General features: G+C 39.1%; 1 protein-coding gene across 1 annotated transcript; it reads left to right on the top strand.

Moving 5' to 3' along the window:
- The first annotated feature begins 2,421 nt into the window (after nucleotides 1–2,421).
- On the top strand, nucleotides 2,422–5,255 carry LOC121252374 (probable L-type lectin-domain containing receptor kinase VII.2). The gene is made up of 2 exons (XM_041151967.1): nucleotides 2,422–2,628; nucleotides 2,665–5,255. The coding sequence occupies exon 2, from the start codon at nucleotides 2,744–2,746 to the stop codon at nucleotides 4,793–4,795; it is 2,052 nt and encodes a 683-aa protein (XP_041007901.1). The 5' UTR covers nucleotides 2,422–2,628; nucleotides 2,665–2,743; the 3' UTR covers nucleotides 4,796–5,255.
- The last annotated feature ends 14,213 nt before the right edge of the window (nucleotides 5,256–19,468 follow it).

Below are 19,468 nucleotides of genomic sequence, written 5' to 3'. Positions count from 1 at the left end.
ACTTGATATCAAGGGTTACACCCTAAAGGAGGGATTGTATTATTTTGAAACATTTTCCCTATTGGCTAAAATGGTTACTGTTAGAACTTTACTTGCTATAGTAGCTATCCAAAATTGGCATTTAGTTCAACTTGATGTGAATAATGTTTTTTGCATGGGGATTTGTTGGAGGAGGTCTACATGAAAATGCCAACTGGTTTTAATATCAAAGAAGAGTCCAAAGTATGCAAATTGACTAAATCTCTCTATGGGCTGAAACAGGCTTCACACCAATGGTTATCAAAATTCTCTAATACTCTTATTGATATGGGTTTTGTGCAATCCAAAGCTGATTGCTCACTTTTTACAAAATCCCAAGGGTCTTCTTTTACTGCTCTTCTTGTCTATATTGATAATATTGTGATAGCAAGTAATTATATCAAATTTGTGGAGTGTTTGAAAATCTTGCTGGATAAAAAATTTAAACTCATGGATATTGGGCAGTTTAAGTATTTCCTTGGTTTGAGGTAGCTAGATCTCCACAAGGGCTTTCTTTGTATCAAAGAAAATATACTCTTGAAATTTTGCAAGATGCTAGCTTTCTTGGAGCCTAACTAGCCTTATTTCCTATGGAGCAGAATCTTAGACTTACTAAAAGTGATGGAGAGTTGTTGATAGACCCAACAGTTTTTCAAAGATTGATTGGTAGGCTCTTGTATCTCACTAATACAAGGCTTGATCTTTCCTAGTCAGTTCATCGGCTCAGTCAATACATGGACAAGCCTAGACAACCTCACTTGGCAGCAGCTTATCGCATTTTACTGTACATTAAAAACACTCTAGCACATGGTTTTTTCTTTCCAGTTGATAACTCTTTAACAATTAAAGTTTTTGCAGATTCAGATTGGGCATTTGCTCTGACAGCTGTCGATCTACAACTAGTTTCTTGGTATTTCTTGGTGATTCTTTGGTTTCATGGAAATCAAAGAAACGACCACATGTTTCTCATTCATCTGCTGAAACTAAATACAGATCAATGACATCCACTACTTGCGAGATTGTTTGGCTTCTCACCCTACTCTCTGATTTTCATATACCTCATACTCAAAGTGCTCAATTGTTTTGTGACAGTCAAGTTGCCCTACACATTGCTATCAACTCGGTGTGTCACGAATGCACCTAACATATTGAGCTAGATTGTCATTTCATAAGGGAGAAGATAGAAAATGGAATAATCGAGACTTTTCATCTAGCATCACAGCACCAACTAACAGATGTGCTCATAAATCCCTTGGACGGCAACATTTTTCGCATTTAATCACCAAGATGGGAGTTCACTCCATGTACTCTCCATCTTGAGGGGGTGTATCACATCACATGTTAATTTTATGTATTTATTACTTAGTTTGTTGTTTTTGATGCTTAGATTGTCAATTGATTTTATATTTTAAGTTAGTCATGTGGCTGTGCTGAAGGCATACATATATATATATATATATATATATATATATATATAATATACACACATACTTTATATAATCTTTTTGACTTTTAAGAACATTCTCAATAGCTTATGTATAATACAAAAAATGTAAATTATTTGAAGAATGTTTCATAAAATGAGTTCAATCCGATTATGTAAAAGGCCATGTAAAATACAAATCACTACAGGAATCCGCTACATGTAGCAATTACTGTTCATCCTTCAAACAATTTTATTTATTATTTTTATTTCATTTACTCCATCATTTCCTTTTACTTTTACATTTCAATGCAAATTCTTTTTTATTGTTCGTCATTTAAAACACCTATATTTTATTTTTTCTAAAAAGTTTCTTGGAAATATTATTTATCCAATTTTTCATATTTTGATTTTATTTTTAATTTTTATTTGGCTTATATATTTTTATTTTGTGTGTATAAGATTGAATTATATTACATTGTATATAATAATACGTTGCAAATATAAAAAAAATATATGGATATTACAAATTTATTGGTAGAAATGAAATGTTTAAAAAGAATAAAAAAATATTATTTAAATGATATGAAGAAAAAAAAGATAAGATGATGTATGATATATTGTAAAAGTCAGTATGTAAAATACAAAAGTGAAGTTTGGTGATGTATTTTAAATGATAAGATAAAAGAACTATTGTGAATGCTTGAAGGGTTCGTTTAGATAATGAGATGAGATGATATGATGTTAGATAAGTTAGATAAAATATTGTTAGAATATTATTTTTTGATATTATTAATATTTTAAAATTTGAGAAAAATAAATTATTTATTATATTTTATATAAAAAGTTAAAAAATTATAATTATAAAATAAAATAAAATAAAATAAAATAAAATAAAATGATTTCTGTATCGAAACCAGAAACCATACCTTTCAGCCCTTTCATCGGTTAGTAATGGATTCCAAGTCGACAGAAATAAAATAATAATGTTACCTTTCCTCTTTGACTTTCTATCCGCGTTTATTTCTAATCGAAAAGTGGATGCCACCCACTTCCCTCGAAGCCTCTGCTGAATTTGGTAAGTTCGAGTTCCATGCCGTGGAAGTATATTACCCAAGAGATGTCTGGGGCCAGATTGTTTATAACTTTAGCTGATAGCTCACATCTGTTGACTACCTTGTGATAACATTTCTTGTCCATGTTCGCTACCACCTTGTGATAACATTTCTTGTTGAATAAACTCTCCATTTCCGTCTATATCGCTCTCTCTCTCTCTCTCTCTCTCTCTCGGTCTCAGCTATCATGGCTTCCCCAACTATGCCTCTCCTCCCTGCCATAACTCTTTTAATCCTCCTCGGTTCAACTTCGGCAACTGAGTTCATCTTCAACACCAACTTCAGCTCCACCAACCTCCTCCTCTTTGGCAACTCCACCATCCAATCCTCCATTCTCGCCATCACTGATGACACCGTCTTCTCCATAGGCCGTGCCTTGTACCCTTCCAAAATCCCCACAAAATCCGCCAACTCCTCTGCGCCTCTCCCCTTCTCAACCTCCTTCATTTTCTCCATCGCAGAAGTCGCGAACTTCCTTCCCGGCCATGGCCTTGCCTTTCTATTTGCCCCCTCTACAGATATAAACGGCACAAGTTCCTCGCAGCATCTGGGTCTTTTCAATTTAACCAATGATGCGAGCTCCAGTAACCATGTGTTTGCGATCGAGTTCGATGTTTTCAAGAATCAAGAATTCAACGATATAGATGATAATCATGTCGGTGTGGACGTAAATACGCTCACGTCTTTTGCTTCATATACAGCGGGGTTTTGGACCGGACAAGATGGTGAAGTGTTTGAGGAGCTTGACCTTAATAGTGGGGAGAACTATCAAGTGTGGATTGACTTTGTGGATTCACGGGTTAATGTTTCTATGGCTGTGGCGGGCATGGGAAGACCTCGAAAGCCTTTGATAAGTGAGTTTGTTAATCTCTCTAGCGTTCTTTTGGATGAGATGTATGTAGGATTTTGCGCATCAACCGGGCAATTGGTTGAGAGTCACAAGATATTGGCTTGGAGCTTTAGCAATTCAAATTTCTCGATCGGTGATGCTTTGGTGACAACAAATTTACCTTCGTTTGCGCCTCCCAAAAGGTCGATTTTTGGATCAAAAGGGTTTATTGTGGGGGTTAGTGTTGGTGGCTTTTTTGTAGTTGGGTGTGTAATTTTGGTGTATGTGATTTTGTCTAGAAGAAAAAGAATGAAAGATAAAGAAACGGCGGGAATGGAAGATTGGGAATTGGAATATTGGCCACATCGGATTGGTTACCAAGACATCTATGCTGCAACAAACGGCTTTTCTGAAAAAAATGTCATTGGATTTGGAGGGGATGGGAAGGTCTACAAAGGGGTTTTGCAAGGTGTAGAAGTCGCAGTAAAGAGAATCCCTCACGAGAGTGAACATGGGATGGCTGAGTTTGTTGCTGAGGTTTCAAGTCTGGGGAGATTGAAGCATAGGAACTTGGTAGGATTGAGAGGTTGGTGCAAGAATGAGATAGGCAGATTGATCTTGGTCTACGATTATATGGAAAATGGAAGTTTGGACAAGAGGATTTTTGAGTGTGATGAGAGCCTAATGTTGAGTTGGCAAGAGAGGATGAAGGTTTTAAAAGATGTGGCTGGTGGGATTTCATATTTGCATGAGGGTTGGGAAGCTAAAGTCTTGCATAGAGACATTAAGGCAAGCAATGTGCTACTTGATAAGGATATGAATGCTAGGTTGGGGGATTTTGGGTTAGCCCGAATTCACCATCATGGCCAATTGGCTAGCACAACAAGAGTAGTTGGTACCGTTGGATACATGGCACCAGAAGTTGTTCGAACTGGTCGAGCCTCCACTCAAACTGATGTGTTTGGTTTTGGGATATTGGTTCTAGAGGTTGTGTGCGGGAGAAGGCCCATTGAAGAGGGAAAGCCAGGGTTGGTTGAATCGGTATGGAGGCTAATGGATAGAAGAGAGCTGCATCTTGCTCTAGATGAGCGGCTAAAGTCGAAGGGTGGTTATAGCATTGAGGAAGTTGAGAGTATGCTTCATCTGGGTTTGTTGTGTGCCTATCCAGACCCTAGTGTTAGGCCTCCAATGAGGCAAGTTGTGAAGGTGTTGGAGGGACCAAATCAGGGCACTGAGCCTGATAGGGAGGCAATGTCGATGAATTTGTTTGACAGAATTAGAGCAACTGCAATGTCATCTAATTTTAGCCAGATCGTTGGTGGCAGACACCCTACATTTGATGAAATTATCAAGTCATTTTCTTGGTCTGCTGCACATTCTGCCTCAGACAGCATTCTAGCAGGCCGGTGAACACATCCTAAACCATAGTTCTGACAATTCTTTAATGACTGGTGTTCCAAATTGCACTGCACATTCAACAATTTTGTCAAACCTCCCCGGGATCAATACATTGTTTCACAAGGATTCTGCATTAATGCTTTGAAACCGTTGTTGGTATTATGAGTTCTCTTGGGCATGATTCTGTTGGGTTGGTAGAACGAGTAGATTAGTCTGTTAATATTTGGATATTCTCTATTTTAGAACTAGAGTCAATGGATATGCATGATTTCAGCCTACTGCTCTGAAGGTACTCTGTTGTAAAAGAATGGTTGTGGTGGCCCTCGTTCCTTTGCTGCTATGGTTTGTGCGTGTTGGTTGGCTGCTTGTTTGCGTAGATATTGATCCCTTGGCTGTAATACACTTGCTTCATCTCCAGTGTATGTGCTAGAAGTTTGGCCTACCAATGTATATGCTGGCTTGAGTTTCCTTTTCTAGTTTGCCAAATAAGGTTTGGATTGTTGGATTGTATAGTTACAATTCTTTAATATATATATATATATATATATATATGTTATGTTTTATGTACTGACATTACAAAAATATAATCTATTTGATATATGATGATTGGATGCAAATGTTGCCCACTTTCATGTTGCTAAGGAATATATATATATATATATATATATATATATATATATATTTTTTATGGGAGTTAAGGAATATTTCATCCTTAATCGCCTTGGCTAATGCGATATATATATATATATATATATATTTTTAACCATTTTTCATTTTAATGATCAACATAATATTTCACTTATCTAAATCACATTATCTGATGTGAGCGAAAACAAAAAAATCAAGATGAAAAATAACATTGAACCGAGTGTTTTCGTCGAACAGGTTCTGATAGTACAACCACTACTCCTTGATGTGTATAATTGACGTGATTCTAAATGTGTTCTTCCAAGTATAGAAATGTCAAATTGTATCAATGATAAATTAAGGATCGTATTCCACAAGGATAGAAGAGTATCAAAACAATCTTGAAAATACCATGTAAAATCTGATGTATACGTATATGTATAAATAAAGGAGAGGAGATGCTATGTAAAATCTTTTTGGACTTTTTATGGTTATATAAAAACAGAGTGTATGAGAGAATTTATGCAATCTAATTACAAGAGTAAGCTGTAAGCATATCTACATTTGAGTCCAAATCGAGATGATGAAGTATCAAGTTCATTCCCACAACTTAACATGTAAAGAATCTTGAAAACAAGAAAAATGGTTTGAAGCTTAACAAGCTGAAATAGAAACAAAAAAACTATGAGACTCTCAAACTAAATTTAAGTCTAAGAGGCAAAATATCAAACACCTAAGCTACGGGTGTCACTCTTCATGGGTTGTGTTCTAGTTCAATCTCAAATCCTTTCCCTTTCAAATACTAACTCTGTCAAGAAACTAGCATTCGGAAAGTTCAACAAATAAATCCCAATTTCCAGTTAATACCAAAAGTACCTACTTAGTTGCAGAACAATTTCAGAATGAACATAATAACAATGGAATCATAATGTAACTCCAAGCTTCTATTGTGCCTCAGCGTCAACAATAAATCAAGGATTCGAATGATGAATCCTTAATGTTTCCAATGTAGACTGCTTTGCACTTCATAGGATGATGAAATAAAACCAAAGGAACATTAATCTAACAAACCACAATCTAATCCGAGCTATTCCCGAGCCTAGTTACAGCACTACTCACTCATGATGAATTTTCAATTCTTCCAGAAAAGTTAACAAGAAGAACAACAAAAGAGATGAAAAGAAGATGAGGAAAAACTTCCAAAACTCCTCTCGCTCGCCTCTGCTTTCCTCCCAGGATGAATCTGAAAAATGTGCGTCTTCTCCCTCCTCTTTCCTTCCATTTTCTCCTTTATTTTTCCTTGCTGTCATAACCGATTGTCTCCCCATTATTATGATAGGCACCAAGGTGGACAAAAGTCTTAAAAATTCTTAGATTTTCATAGAATCTAGGTTTTTGAAACGAGTTTCTTAACGGGTCTAAATTTTTTATTGGCTTATTTTGGCTTTCTTGAGTGAGTTTTCAAATTGATTATGGGTTCAAGAGATTCTATTTCCACGGGTTCATATTACTTTAGGACCATAAAATCTTCTCTCGCTAGCTCCCCTAGGCACATAGAGTGAGTCCTCAAAAAGAGCATCAATTCAGTTGGTATTTTATCTTCCAAAAATGTCCTACAGCAAATAGGATCAAGTGCTTATCACACTATAAGGGCAAAGCTGGAATATTAAACTTAATGTGGCTTAGCAATGTCACTTGTATCCTTATTACAATCAGCTGCATTATGAATCTTTTTAAGTGTAAAATATCAGGTATTATCAATTTAAGTCAAATATTATAATCTACTGCATAATTAAGTGTTTAATTCATTTTTGGTTAAATAATTTATTAACTTAAGCAACTTAATCATGCAGTTTAAATACTTTATCAATAGTTATTATCGTTTTAAATGGAGTCGAATTTGTTTCACAGATATGGGAGTGAAGTTTCCCACCAAATTGATTTCTTGTTATTAGATTTCTCAAATACATTCCTAGTTTTTTCAATGAGCATTCATTGCTGAATGCTAACTGACTTTTCTTTGGCTTTGTTTCTTAGAGCATTAGTAGTGGTTTATGCATTTTCATATGCAAAATCACATCTTTTAAAAATTGATTTTGCGTATGAAAAAAAACTCTCATATTGGATTATGCATCTTTGAACCAAATAATAATAAAATATTCATTATTTTATAGATGATTGGTCAATCCCATATACGGAATTGATACTAATGTTAAGCCAAGCTAAAATGAGAAGAGTATATTCCTCTATAGTAAATGACACACACAATTGGGATTTTGTTTCCTTTTTTCCCTTTGGGGTTGTGTTGCTTGGACATTAACACTTGCACTGCCCATGGGGGGGTTGCTAATATTACATTCACCACTTTCCAACAGTGTGGTGAAGAATGGATCCTCATCAATTAAATAGTTCATCATTCAACAAAATATTGAATGATAAAATGTAACTAAAACAACACGTGGAAAAAGTATGTATGCAACATAGAAAAAAACAAAATACATGGGAAAAATAGAGTATGTATGCAGTGCACAAGAGAAAAACATAAATATGCCTACCTTCTATTTCTGTGAATCTGTCTAAAGGCATACATAAACATGTTGTGCATCTAGTCTATGGGCATACAAAAACATAGTTGCATACCTGCTGACTTAAGGGTGCCACTGGAGTAACAACGAGCAAAAATAAAAGGGCACATTATAGACACATTATAAGAACATGCAACCAATCATTTTTCAAAACATATTGCTCAGCTAAATACAAAATAATTTTCTTTATTTTGGCAATAAATGGGCAGAGAACGTAAGCAAATCATACCAATCAGTGTAGGTAATTAGTATACATTCTTAGTTGCAAACCATAAGAAGCAAATCCCAAATTTTTAGAGACAACATATACAGCCCATGAATTTTTTTCACGAGAAATAAGATTATTACAAAGGCCGTTGAAGATCAAAATTGAGAAAAAAAACAAAAGAAATATATGATGAATCTTCAAGAAGAAGATGCCAGAAATTTATGTGTATCCTCTCTTTTAAAAGTCTTTTATCCTTATCTTTTACTTTCCAAGATCGAGAAGTACAGAGGCATGTATAAGATCAAGAAGAAAATTAATAATCTAAAAAACCCAAGAACCAAACTCCCCTACTCTATGTATCCCTATTCTCGTTCAATATTAGGAAAAATCACATAAAAAATCCTAAAAAACTCTAATAAAGAGAAATCACACAAAATAATTTGTGAAATCAAAACAAGTGGCTTGCACGAAATCACCTTTCTAGGGTTTCCAAGCAGCTGCATGAAATAGAGTACCGGGAGAGAGAAAGGCTGTTGTTGATGAAGGAACCGCTAGGTGGTGTAGTTGAGCTTTGCTTTGGGCAATGGTGTAGCAGAGCAGAGAAAAGGCTGAAATATTGTTTCTGTAAATGTTGGTGTCGAAGAGAAGAGGAGAGTAAAGCGAGCAAGAGAGAGGATGGAGAGAACTTTTGAGGAAATATGCGCGAGAGAGACTTGTTCGGATAGAGAAAAACATTAAAAATAATGTTTGAAGAGTAAACAGTACTTCTTCAAATTTGAAGAAGTATTGTTCATAACTATACAAAAATTTAGATATGTATAAGCCAATGTAGATGAATTTAAAGACATATTATTCAAATTTAAAGATGAATATAAATATGGATAAGCCACTACCAATGCCCTTACCAAGAAAAGAAAAGGCACCCAAAGCATATTCAGATGACATATATCTCTAAGAATAAATCTATTTGCAAGTATTTTATTGGCACACTATTGACATTTTGATTACTTATATATATATATATATATATAATGGGTATTATAGTTTTTTTTTTTGATAGTTCATACTTCATTCAATTCATCAAATGAAGTTAGAGACACAAAAGGGAATACAGTCTACATCTAAGGAAGAAGTAGAGTTTACAAGTGCATTCCTTCCAAGCACGTGGGCTGCCTTGTTTCCTTCTCTACGTATATGGATTGCTGACCAACTCTCAAGAGTGCTAAGCTGGCCCTTAATATCATCGATAATCATCCCAGTTGAAGACCAATTTTCGCCCCTTCCATTGATAGCTTGAATTACTTGAAGGGAATCCACTTCTAGGATGATCTTGGTGAGACCCAGGTGGTTGCCAATTCTGGAGGCTTCCAAAGCTCCTATTGCTTCTGCCAGGAATGGCTCAGGAAAAAGTGATCTGTTCAGTCTTGAGGAGGCCACCACTTGCCCTGAATGATCTCTCACTATGATCCCGATTCCCACTTTACAATTCATTTTATCGATTGCAACATCCCAGTTGATCTTGTAGGTGTGGGGAGGGGGTGGGGACCAGGTATCATTTTGTTGGTTCTGCCTTTGGAGTTTTGTTGAGTTTTGAATTTGCATGCTCCTCATTTCCCTTAATGTAGATTTAGCCAGTTCTGCTATAGAATTAGGGTCCTTAAAATCATGTTTGAACACAAAGGAGTTTCTTCTGAACCATATTCTTTTGGCTACCACAGCTACCTCCTCCACTAGATCCTGTAGGCCATTTGAGTCGAGTGAGACCATAAGATCATGAATAGAGTGCCATTTTGAGTTTAACTTATGGAGTTTTCGGGAGCAATTGTGCCAGACGTCTTGGGCAGCAGGACAGGACCATAAGGCATGGAGGGCTGTCTCTTCATCTTGCAAACATATGGGACAGAGAGGCTTGTCGAGAATCTTTTTTTTGAATAGGTTAAAATTGGTAGGCAAGGCCTCATTGCATGCCCTCCACAGAAAATTCTTTTCAGCAGGAGTTATCTTCAATTTCCACAACCTTTTTCTAGAATTGATCTCTTTGAGTGTTTTTCGACCCTTGGCTTTTATCCAATTCATCAAACTCCCTTAACAAATGATATGCACCTTTTATTGAATAAGTGCCTTGAGGGGTTCCAGTCCAGATCAGTCTATCCTCACAGTTGGAAATACTGAGAGGAATCTATTGGATAATATCAGCCTTCTCTTGAGAGAATATTTGTGTCACTAGTTGGGAGTTACACTGCCTTAGTGCTTATACTAGCCAAGGGGAATTGAATTCTGAAAGTGGTAGGCCTCAGGATCCATTTATCTTGCAGTATGTTAATGCTAGCGCCATTGCCAACTCTCCATCTAGTCCCTTTCTCTATCAAAGCTCTAGCTGCCAAAATGCTTCTCCAGATATAAGAGGGTTTATATCCTACTTTGGCTTTCAAAAACTGCATGTGAGGAAAGTATTTTGCTTTTAGTACTTTAGAGACAAGGGCTTGAGGATATTGGATTACCCTCCACCCTGGTTTTGCTAGCATGGCAAGATTGAAGCTGTGAAGTTCTCGAAAGCCTATACCTCCTATTGTTTTTGCCTTGCCCATGTTCTTCCATGAGATCCAATGGACCTTTTTTTCGTTTTCAACCTGTCCCCACCAAAAATTCCTCATCAGCTTGTTTATTTCATTCAAAAGAGTCCCAGGGAGGTTAAATACTACCATACTATATGTTGGCATAGCTTGGACTACTGATTTAATAAACACCTCCTTACCTGCCTGTGAGAACAGTTGAACTTTATGGCTACTGAGCTTAAGTTTGATCCTGTCCAGAATTGACTTAAAAGATTTGGTTCTTGATTTGCCCATTAAAGCTGGAAGGCCCAAGTATCTTTCATAATTTTGAGTGGAGTTTACCCCTGCTATACTCAAAATCAGATTCTTATTTTCTTTGGAGGTCTTGCTGCTGAAGTGGATTGAAGTTTTATCTTTGTTGAGTCGTTGGCCAGAAGCTTTTTCATAAGTATTGAGGACATGCAGCATCCTACTCCATTCAAGAGAGCTTGCCTTGCAAAACAAGAGGCTGTCATCTGCGATCAACATATGGTTAATGGTGATTATTCTTCTAGCAATTGGAACGCCTGTTATGGCCTTAGTTTTTTCGGCATTATCAAGCAAAAAAGTTAAGACTTTTGCACATAAAATAGAAAGGTAGGGAGACAACGGGTCTCCCTGCCTAATGCCTCTAGTTGGTTTAAAGGAATCCTGAGGACAGCCATTCAGTATGATTGAGTAAGACACTGTCTCCACACAGTTCATCACCAGCTGCACCCATTCTATAGCAAAACCCATCTTGAGCATAACTTCTTTCAGGAACTGCCATTCAATTCTATCGTAGGCCTTGCTCATGTTGAGCTTTAGGGCCATAAAATCCTCATTGCCTCTTAATCTGCTATGCATAGTGTGTAAAGCCTCAAAACCAACAATGAGGTTATTTGAAATCAACCTACCCGGGACAAAAGCAGATTGTGTGATTGAAATGATTTCTGACAGAATATATTTTAGCCTTAGCAATTGACTTGGACACCATTTTGTAAATGACATTACAGAGGCTAATGGGACGATAATCTAAAACTGTTAAGGGGTTTTTCTTCTTGGGGATCATTACAATCTGAGTTTCATTGATTGTATCAACCTTGCCACCAGAATTTAAAATATATAGAACAACTTCACTTACCTCGTCCCCCACTTGAGACCAGTGGTTTTGATAGAAACCAGGGGGGAAGCCATTTGGTCCAGGAGAGCTAAATGGATTCATGTTAAAAATTGCCTCCTCCACTTCTTGTTTTGTAAACCTTCTCATAAGCTTTGTGTTCATTTCCTCTGTTACAGTAAGTTTGAGGTGCTGCATTGACTCTGATAAGCCCTGAGGATTTGAAGTGGAGAACAGATTCTTAAAGAAAAAATTAAATTTTGCACTAACTCCTTTGGGTGAAGAAGCTGTGGAACCCGTTTCATCTACTACTCTCTTGATGGTATTCTTCTTCATTCTCTGGGTTGCACACTGGTGAAAAAATCTGGTATTTCTATCTCCCTCTCGAAGCCATTTATGCTTGGCCCTTTGTCTCCAACAAGTGTCTTCCTCTTCCAATAACTGATTAATCTCGTTTTTAGTGGCCTGAATCTCCTCTCTGAGGTCCCCTTTATTTGCTTTTTGAAGAGCTTGTAGCTTCTGGAACCTGTTATGAAATATTTTTGTATTAGGCTGCATAGATTTTTTGCTCCACCAACTTAGTTTTTCTCTACTCCTTTTTAGATTTTCAGTAGCTACCATCAACTTGTTGGGCATCGTCCTATTTCTGTTCCAAGACTCCTCAATCACTTTCTTACATTCCTCCTTTAAAGCCCAGCTGGCCTCATATCTGAAGGGTTTCTCAACTCTGTTTGCAAGCTGTTCAATAACAGAGATCGACACCACAAGTGGGCTGTGATCTGAGCTGGTAGCTGCTGTAGTAGTGACTGAGGAATTTCCAAATAAAAGCTACCAAGGGAAATAGCACATGCACTATCAAGTCTCTCTTTTGTGAATTGGAGACCTTCCCTATTATTACACCAAGTGAATTGGTCACCCTTGTAGCCTAGATCATGGAGGCCAGTTTCCAAGAGTACTATTCTGAAGTCCTCCATTTGAGAGAGAGGCCTTTGTCCACCCCCGATTTTCTCCCCATTGTGTAGGATTTCGTTAAAATCACCTAAACAAAGCCATGGGTGATTCTTAGCTGGTTGCAAGGCACGAAGGAGAGCCCAGCTTAACTTCCTCTTCCTAGGAACAGGATTGCCATAGAATCCAGTGACTGTCCAAGTCAACTTGTCATTTTCTAGGCTCACAATAAGGGAGATATGATGTTGTGAGTAGTTGAGCAGATTCACATTAACTGAGTCATTCCAAATGAAAGCCACACCTCCACTAGCCTCTCTACTATCCACCACGAAACTGTGAGGCATTCTTAATTTTTTTCTTAACTAGCTCAATCTTGTTTCTAATACATTTAGTCTCCATAAGGAGAATGAGACTAGGGAACTTGGATTTCACCAAAAGGTGAAGCTCTTGAACTATCCGAGAGTTCCCAAGCCCACGGCAGTTCCAACTTAAACAAATCATGGTTGTTGGTGGGCTGCCCAGTAGCCTCCACCATTTCTTCTTGCTTAATAACCATTGCTTGTATCTCATCTTTCTTCTATTTTTTATGCGAGTCTGCATTGAAAAGATGGCAATCCCCCCTTCATTTCAAAGGTAAATCATCACTCCCCATAACAAGGTCCTCCTTCTCATTTTCTCTTGTGTTTGGATTCTGCTCTCTTGCTCTTCGTTTCCATGTGTTCTTATTAGGGGTATAAAGGAATTTAATCTGTGACTCCAGGAAAAGGTTGAGAGAACTAACCTGATTAGCAATGGATGGGCCTGATTTTATAAGAGGGGCTAAGACCTGTTGGACCTTGTCTAGTTGGGTCTTTATTTTCCTGCGTTTCCCCTCTTCCACAACAGAATATCCACTCCCCTTGGCAAAACCTGGGACTTCGGGTCTGGCCTGGTGCAAAATTTCAGCAGAGTTCTATGTATGCTTGTTTTCTCGAGAAGAGTCAAACACCTTGGGTAGGGTAGCCTTAAAAACATACCCTTTTAGGTCCTATTCTGAGACACCACTCTGTTCATTAGCAGTGTCCTTGGTTATCGCCCTATCTGCTTCCTGAATTGAGAGAGGATCCACTGGCTTGTGTCCCATCTACCTATGACCAAGAATAGTTTCTTCTGTTGCAGTATTTCCCCGCCATGAGTTTTCTGCTTCTCCCCTTCCTCCTCCCTCGTAACGCTTCATGGTTAAACTATCAGATTTTGGAATGTTTGCCTGAAGCCAAGGGCTGTATTCGAGCTTGTTGGAGTTATGGCTACGTCTTGCTAGGCTTGTGCATCATTCCTTCTTGTGTTTTATAAAGCCACAGTGAAAGCAAAAGGCTGGTAGTCTCTCATACTTGAAAGGGAGCCATAGAGTTTTGTCTTCTATCTTCATAAGTCTGCCACGATTCAGAGGTTCCGTGATATTGATGCAAACTTTTATACATAGGAATTGACCCCATGCACATCCAGAACTATCTGTGTCTATCTTCATTACCTCTCCAATGCTTGCTCCTATTTGGGAACCAATATCTGCATTCATACTACCCAAAGGCATGTTATGTATTTGAATCCAGAAGGATTCATGTGAAAAGGTGATTTCGTTTGGAGGAACTATCCAGTCTACATCTTCCATGCAGACTAGAAATCTGTCGAAAGTCCAAGGACGCCCCTTTTGGACTTTGTTTTTGTCTTGTTCTAGCTCGAATTCCATTAGGAATTTGTTTATACCCATTTCCTAAAACTGGATCCAGCCAACTGAACCCCAGATCTTTGACATAGTGTTTCTAAAAGCTTCCTTATTTACCTGTTTCTCAGCAACCACTAGGAGCAACAAACATAATTTTTTGTCCCCTGCCACTTTTTCGACCTCTGCTTTTGTGACTGAGAATCCTTGATTTTCCTGTTTTGTTAATGTGAATCCTCTCCATAGTCTCTCTAGTTCGGCCTCCATACTATCCTCTGCAGTTTTTGCCACAAAAACTCCAGGGACTCACTTTGCTCAGAGCAAAGACAGTACCTCACTCCAGGAGGACCTTCGTCATGTGGTAAAGCTTTTTTCAGTTCTCATCATATTTTAGATAGTCATAATATTTACCTGTTTCTCATAATGGGTACTATAGTTAGCGGTATGTTACACAGACTTGTAAATAGCATAAATCTTTTAAACAACGTGAAATACTAAAACAATTTTTTCTGCTAGTTCGTCAAAGAAACAAGCTGTTTTCATAGTAATTATGATGAAAAAGTTATGGGCATGTTGGAAATCTTGTCTGAAAACACAATCAACATGTCATTTGTTCAAAGTTGTTAGGAGTTGAAATAGTCAAATAAAATCAATAAAAGAAAACATAAAAGGCGACAAAAGCTATCTTTAAATTCTCAAAAGAAAAAGAAGAAGAAATTATTAGTATTCATTCCATAAAATAATCATGGCCCCCAAGCTCCCCATGGCCCCCGAGGTCTCCCCTCTCTTCATCTTGCAGGAAAGAGACTGAGCCCTATGAGCGTGGAGTTGTCCAGACCCGCAAAACACAATCTCAACATAATTGACAAATTCCAACCACACATCAAAAGAAACGAAACTTTAATAGACAGTTATACCCATTCAAAAGGTTCTATATAATTTTTGAATTTTTCTAATTTATTTTGATTATGCCTAGTAGGTAAAATTTCTATAATTTTTTTATTTTTAAAAAAATAGATATATTTTTTATTGATATTTGTGAAGGCGAATGGGTGTCTAGACTAGACTAATTGATTTTTATTTTTTTATTTTTATTATTTTTCTCAGTCATCTTGAATGAAAATTTGCTTATGAAAAATAACAAGACTTTTAATACTCGAACAGTAAATACATACTCTGTAGTTTAAGCAGTATTCACATGATTAGAATTTATGCAAATATTTATCCATAAATATATTAATAATTGACCACTATTCGATAATAGCTAAGTTAAATTTTGTTATAAATGAAGATAAAATGGAAAATTAAATATATGACGGAAAAATGAAGATAGGACAGAAAATTAAACATTGGATGGAAAAGAACATAGAACGAGAAATTGACAAAAGAAGATGGTACAAACAAATGAAATAGATCAAAAAATTGAAGATTTGGCCGAAATTGAAGATAGGGCGAAAATTGATGATAGGTTGAAAAAATGTCAAAAGGAAGAAAGGACAGAAAAATGCAATAGAACGGAAAATTAAAGGGCAAGAAAATGAAGATAGGACGAAAAACTGACAAATGGAGATAGGATAGAAAAATACAATAGGACCGAGGATGCGAGCACTTTTTCTCCTTAGATGCTCGCATCGGTTGCAAGCACTCTCACCGGAGTGTGAGCACTTTGCCTTCCACGATGCTCACCTACGGTTCAAGTAGTTTCTCTCTCGTGGTTGATTCTTGAGGTGGTGAGTTTTCCTTGATGGTGCTTGTAATACCCAGAGGATTAATCACACATTTTTATTGTTGAGGTAATATTCCCAAAATTATAATTTATACTAGGGAGGCATGTGTCTTGTTCCCCCTATACAAAAAAATTTCAAATTTGAAGAAAAAATAATAATTTTCTAAAAATGCTATGGAAGATAATTGTTCATCCACCACAACAAGCAAAGAGTTCCTTAATCACGTGGGAGTTCTCTAGCATGTAAAGCATGCATCAATCTCCAAAACAATTGTTCATCCACCACAACAAGCAAAGAGTTCCTTAATCACGTGGGAGCTCTCTAGCATGTAAAGCTTACTTCAATCTCTAAAAATTATGTTTTGGAGATTGATGCATGCTTTTACATTCTCAGGAGCTGAGCTCCCACGTAATCTGACCACTTATGGAGAATGAGGACGCTATACTTGCTCAAAGATCCGAGCAATTTGATCAAGGGTCGGATACTTTTAGAGATTGGGGTATGCTTTACATGATACCCCTACTATAAATATTTGTCCGACTAGAGTGCCCTTTTGGACGTAAGAGCTATTTTGGTATGATCAATTTGATCAAATATCTAACCAATTTGATATGGGTTAGATACTTTGGAGAATGGGGGATCCTGTGAGGGGGGCCTCTCTGAAGAGTGGCTTGGGCCTAAAGAGATCAAGTCGCAGAGACCCCAAGACCGCTCAGATGGAGACCCAAAGCAGGCCAGGAGCCCAAGCCAGGAAGCCGCGTATCGAGCCCACCACCTGGCTGCACGTCTGGAAAGGCCTTGGCATCGAGCTCGACCTGATCAAGGAGCCCACCTTAAGGCAGTGATTGCCTAGGACCTCGGTGGGCTGCCAAGCCCTACAATAGGGTACGTAGCGCACATATGCAATGGGACGCAGGTGGTAGGGCATGTTCGATCGTGGGCGCCCCAGGTAAGAGACACACTGTATTCAATGCATGTTAGAGGTGCCATGTACCTCAGCCACGACCTGACACACTGCCATGGCATTAGACATTCATGTTCGAGCCATTCTGCCAGAGTGCGACCTTTAGGCACCTTTCTTCAGCTCCCTTCTGAATACCCCCTCGCGGGCCTAGTATGTTCGAACCATTCATATCCTTCGAAGACACTCTGAAGGAGGACGCTTCTCGTGAGGCTCCGTAAATGACCTCAGAGGTCGGGCTCTAGGAAGAAGAGCATAGCCTTTCCCCTTGAGGTTCCCCAGTTGCCTCTAGGGCCGCAAGCCAAGAAGGAGAATGAGGAGTTGGAGGAGAAGAAGGAGGAGGAGGAGGAGAAGAAGAAGAAGAAGAAGAAGAAGAAGAAGAAGCCAGACCAGAAGGACAGGGGAGAACCTCCCCCAAGGCCCCTTCCCCCATGATCAATAATCAAGATGAAGTCACAAGGTTTACTTCTCCCCACGTCAGGACTATTTCCACCCATCTCCCCTTGCCGAGCAGATCAGCGTTGGCTGCGAGGGAGCACCCTAGGATTCCCACTCCATTGTGGAGCTAAGTGACGACGACGACTCTCAGGCTCTATCATCGGTTGGTCCTGGTTTGGCCGGTGAGGTTCCTGTCGAACATAGAAGCAAGGCTAAGGGGGGATACCAGACTTCTCTTGGCAGTTGGAGGTCGCCAACCCCTCCTCTTCCATTAGGGTAGGAAGAAGCCAAACCTTGGCCTCGAACTTGGACAAAGCCTAGGCCGTGGCAACCAAGTCGGCGTCCTAGATGCTGCGAACCTTCTTTGCCCAGGTAGGTTTTCCCCCACACTCAGATCATTTCGTTTGGCCCTTTCTGTTCCTTGCCTTGACGTTTCTAACTATTCTTTCTATTTTAGGCTGCAGATCAGTTGGTTGCAATGATTGGCGAGGAGCAGGGGGAGTTGGAGGAGGCCAACCGAGAGCTTGGGACGCTGGAATGCTTTGGGGACTTAAGGTTGAAGCAAGCGGCCCAGATGATCAAGGACCTCAAGGCCAAGCACAAAGGGTTGGTCAACAAGGTGGAGTACATGAAGGAGCAGAACCAACGCTTGGAGGCAGATGTCGCGTGGCATAAGCAGAAGAAGAAGGTTGTGAAAAAACTGTTGTGCAAGGCTGAGGAGAACCTCAGCCATTGGGCGTCTAGGGGCAAAAACCTAGAGGAGGCTTGCACCGTGGCCACACTGGACTTGGTCACCAGAGAAGCTGAGCTAGAGTTTGCTCGGAAGGAGTTGGAAGAGTCTCCCCGGGATTAGCCTTCGGTCGTCGGGCAACGTTCGAGGCTGTTGTCCCATCACTTCAAATTCACCTAGGAGGCCCAGCACCAAAGGGAACATTTGTGGCAGGTGATGTTGGTGAACTCTCATAGAAAGTGACCAAGAAGAATATTGACCTCATAGACCGTGACAAAGAAATCACTGGTTTGAGGTCTCGCTTGGACAACGTCGCCCAACATTCTGTGGAAATCAAGTCTCGATTCGCAAAGGCTAATGCTATTTGGGACGTAGCTTGGTCTTACGGCTACCAAGAGGGTCTTGAATGAATGCGTGAACACTTGCTGAAGCACCCCGGGTTGGATCTGCACACTCTGTCCTTGACTTCCCTTCCTTCAAACTTCCAGGCGCAAGCCTTCGTTAAGAACTTCGGGAGGTGTGCATATCTCCCATACCCCCCAGGTGCTCCTCCGCCTCCTCCTCCCTAGTTGTAAAGGTTGCACGTTGTTCATAAATGAAATAATAAGTGTGTTTCTTCCGACTGGTTATGCCTTTCCCATTTTTCCTCAACTCCGTAGCAAACTTTAACGACTTGACTTCTTTATTGGACGGGGGTTTGGTAGGTCCAAGGACTTTGCCTTACCCCGCAACAAGTCCAGGGACTCGACTTCTTTGTTGGACTGGGGGTTAGCAAGTTTAGAGACTTGGCCTTACCCTGCAGCGAGTCTAGGGACTCGACTTGCTTGTTCGTGAGACCTTGATAAGGGCTTGGGGTCTGGTGCCCAAATTCCTGGACTTGCACCCTACCAAGGGCCTAGATGTCCCCCTCACGCTGATCTTCTCTGTCTTCTGACTGGCGTCTCTAGTCCCATTGGTCTTCCTCCCTTCTTCTTCTCATGGCATAGCAATTTTTGGTGTTGTGCTAATCAGTCATGTGGTATTCGCGGTATTGGTGACTCACTTGGGCTCGGCTAGGCTCCCTTCGAGG

This window comes from Juglans microcarpa x Juglans regia, chromosome 2S (assembly GCF_004785595.1).
Source record: "Juglans microcarpa x Juglans regia isolate MS1-56 chromosome 2S, Jm3101_v1.0, whole genome shotgun sequence".
NCBI classification, from domain to species: domain Eukaryota; kingdom Viridiplantae; phylum Streptophyta; class Magnoliopsida; order Fagales; family Juglandaceae; genus Juglans; species Juglans microcarpa x Juglans regia.
Note: the sequence above shows the minus strand (reverse complement) of the source record. Positions and strands in the feature narration are given on the sequence as shown.

What these genes read in the sequence shown, in the direction of transcription:
- LOC121252374 (XM_041151967.1), top strand. Translation starts at nt 2,744, where the DNA reads ATGGCTTCCCCAACTATGCCTCTCCTCCCTGCCATAACTCTTTTAATC.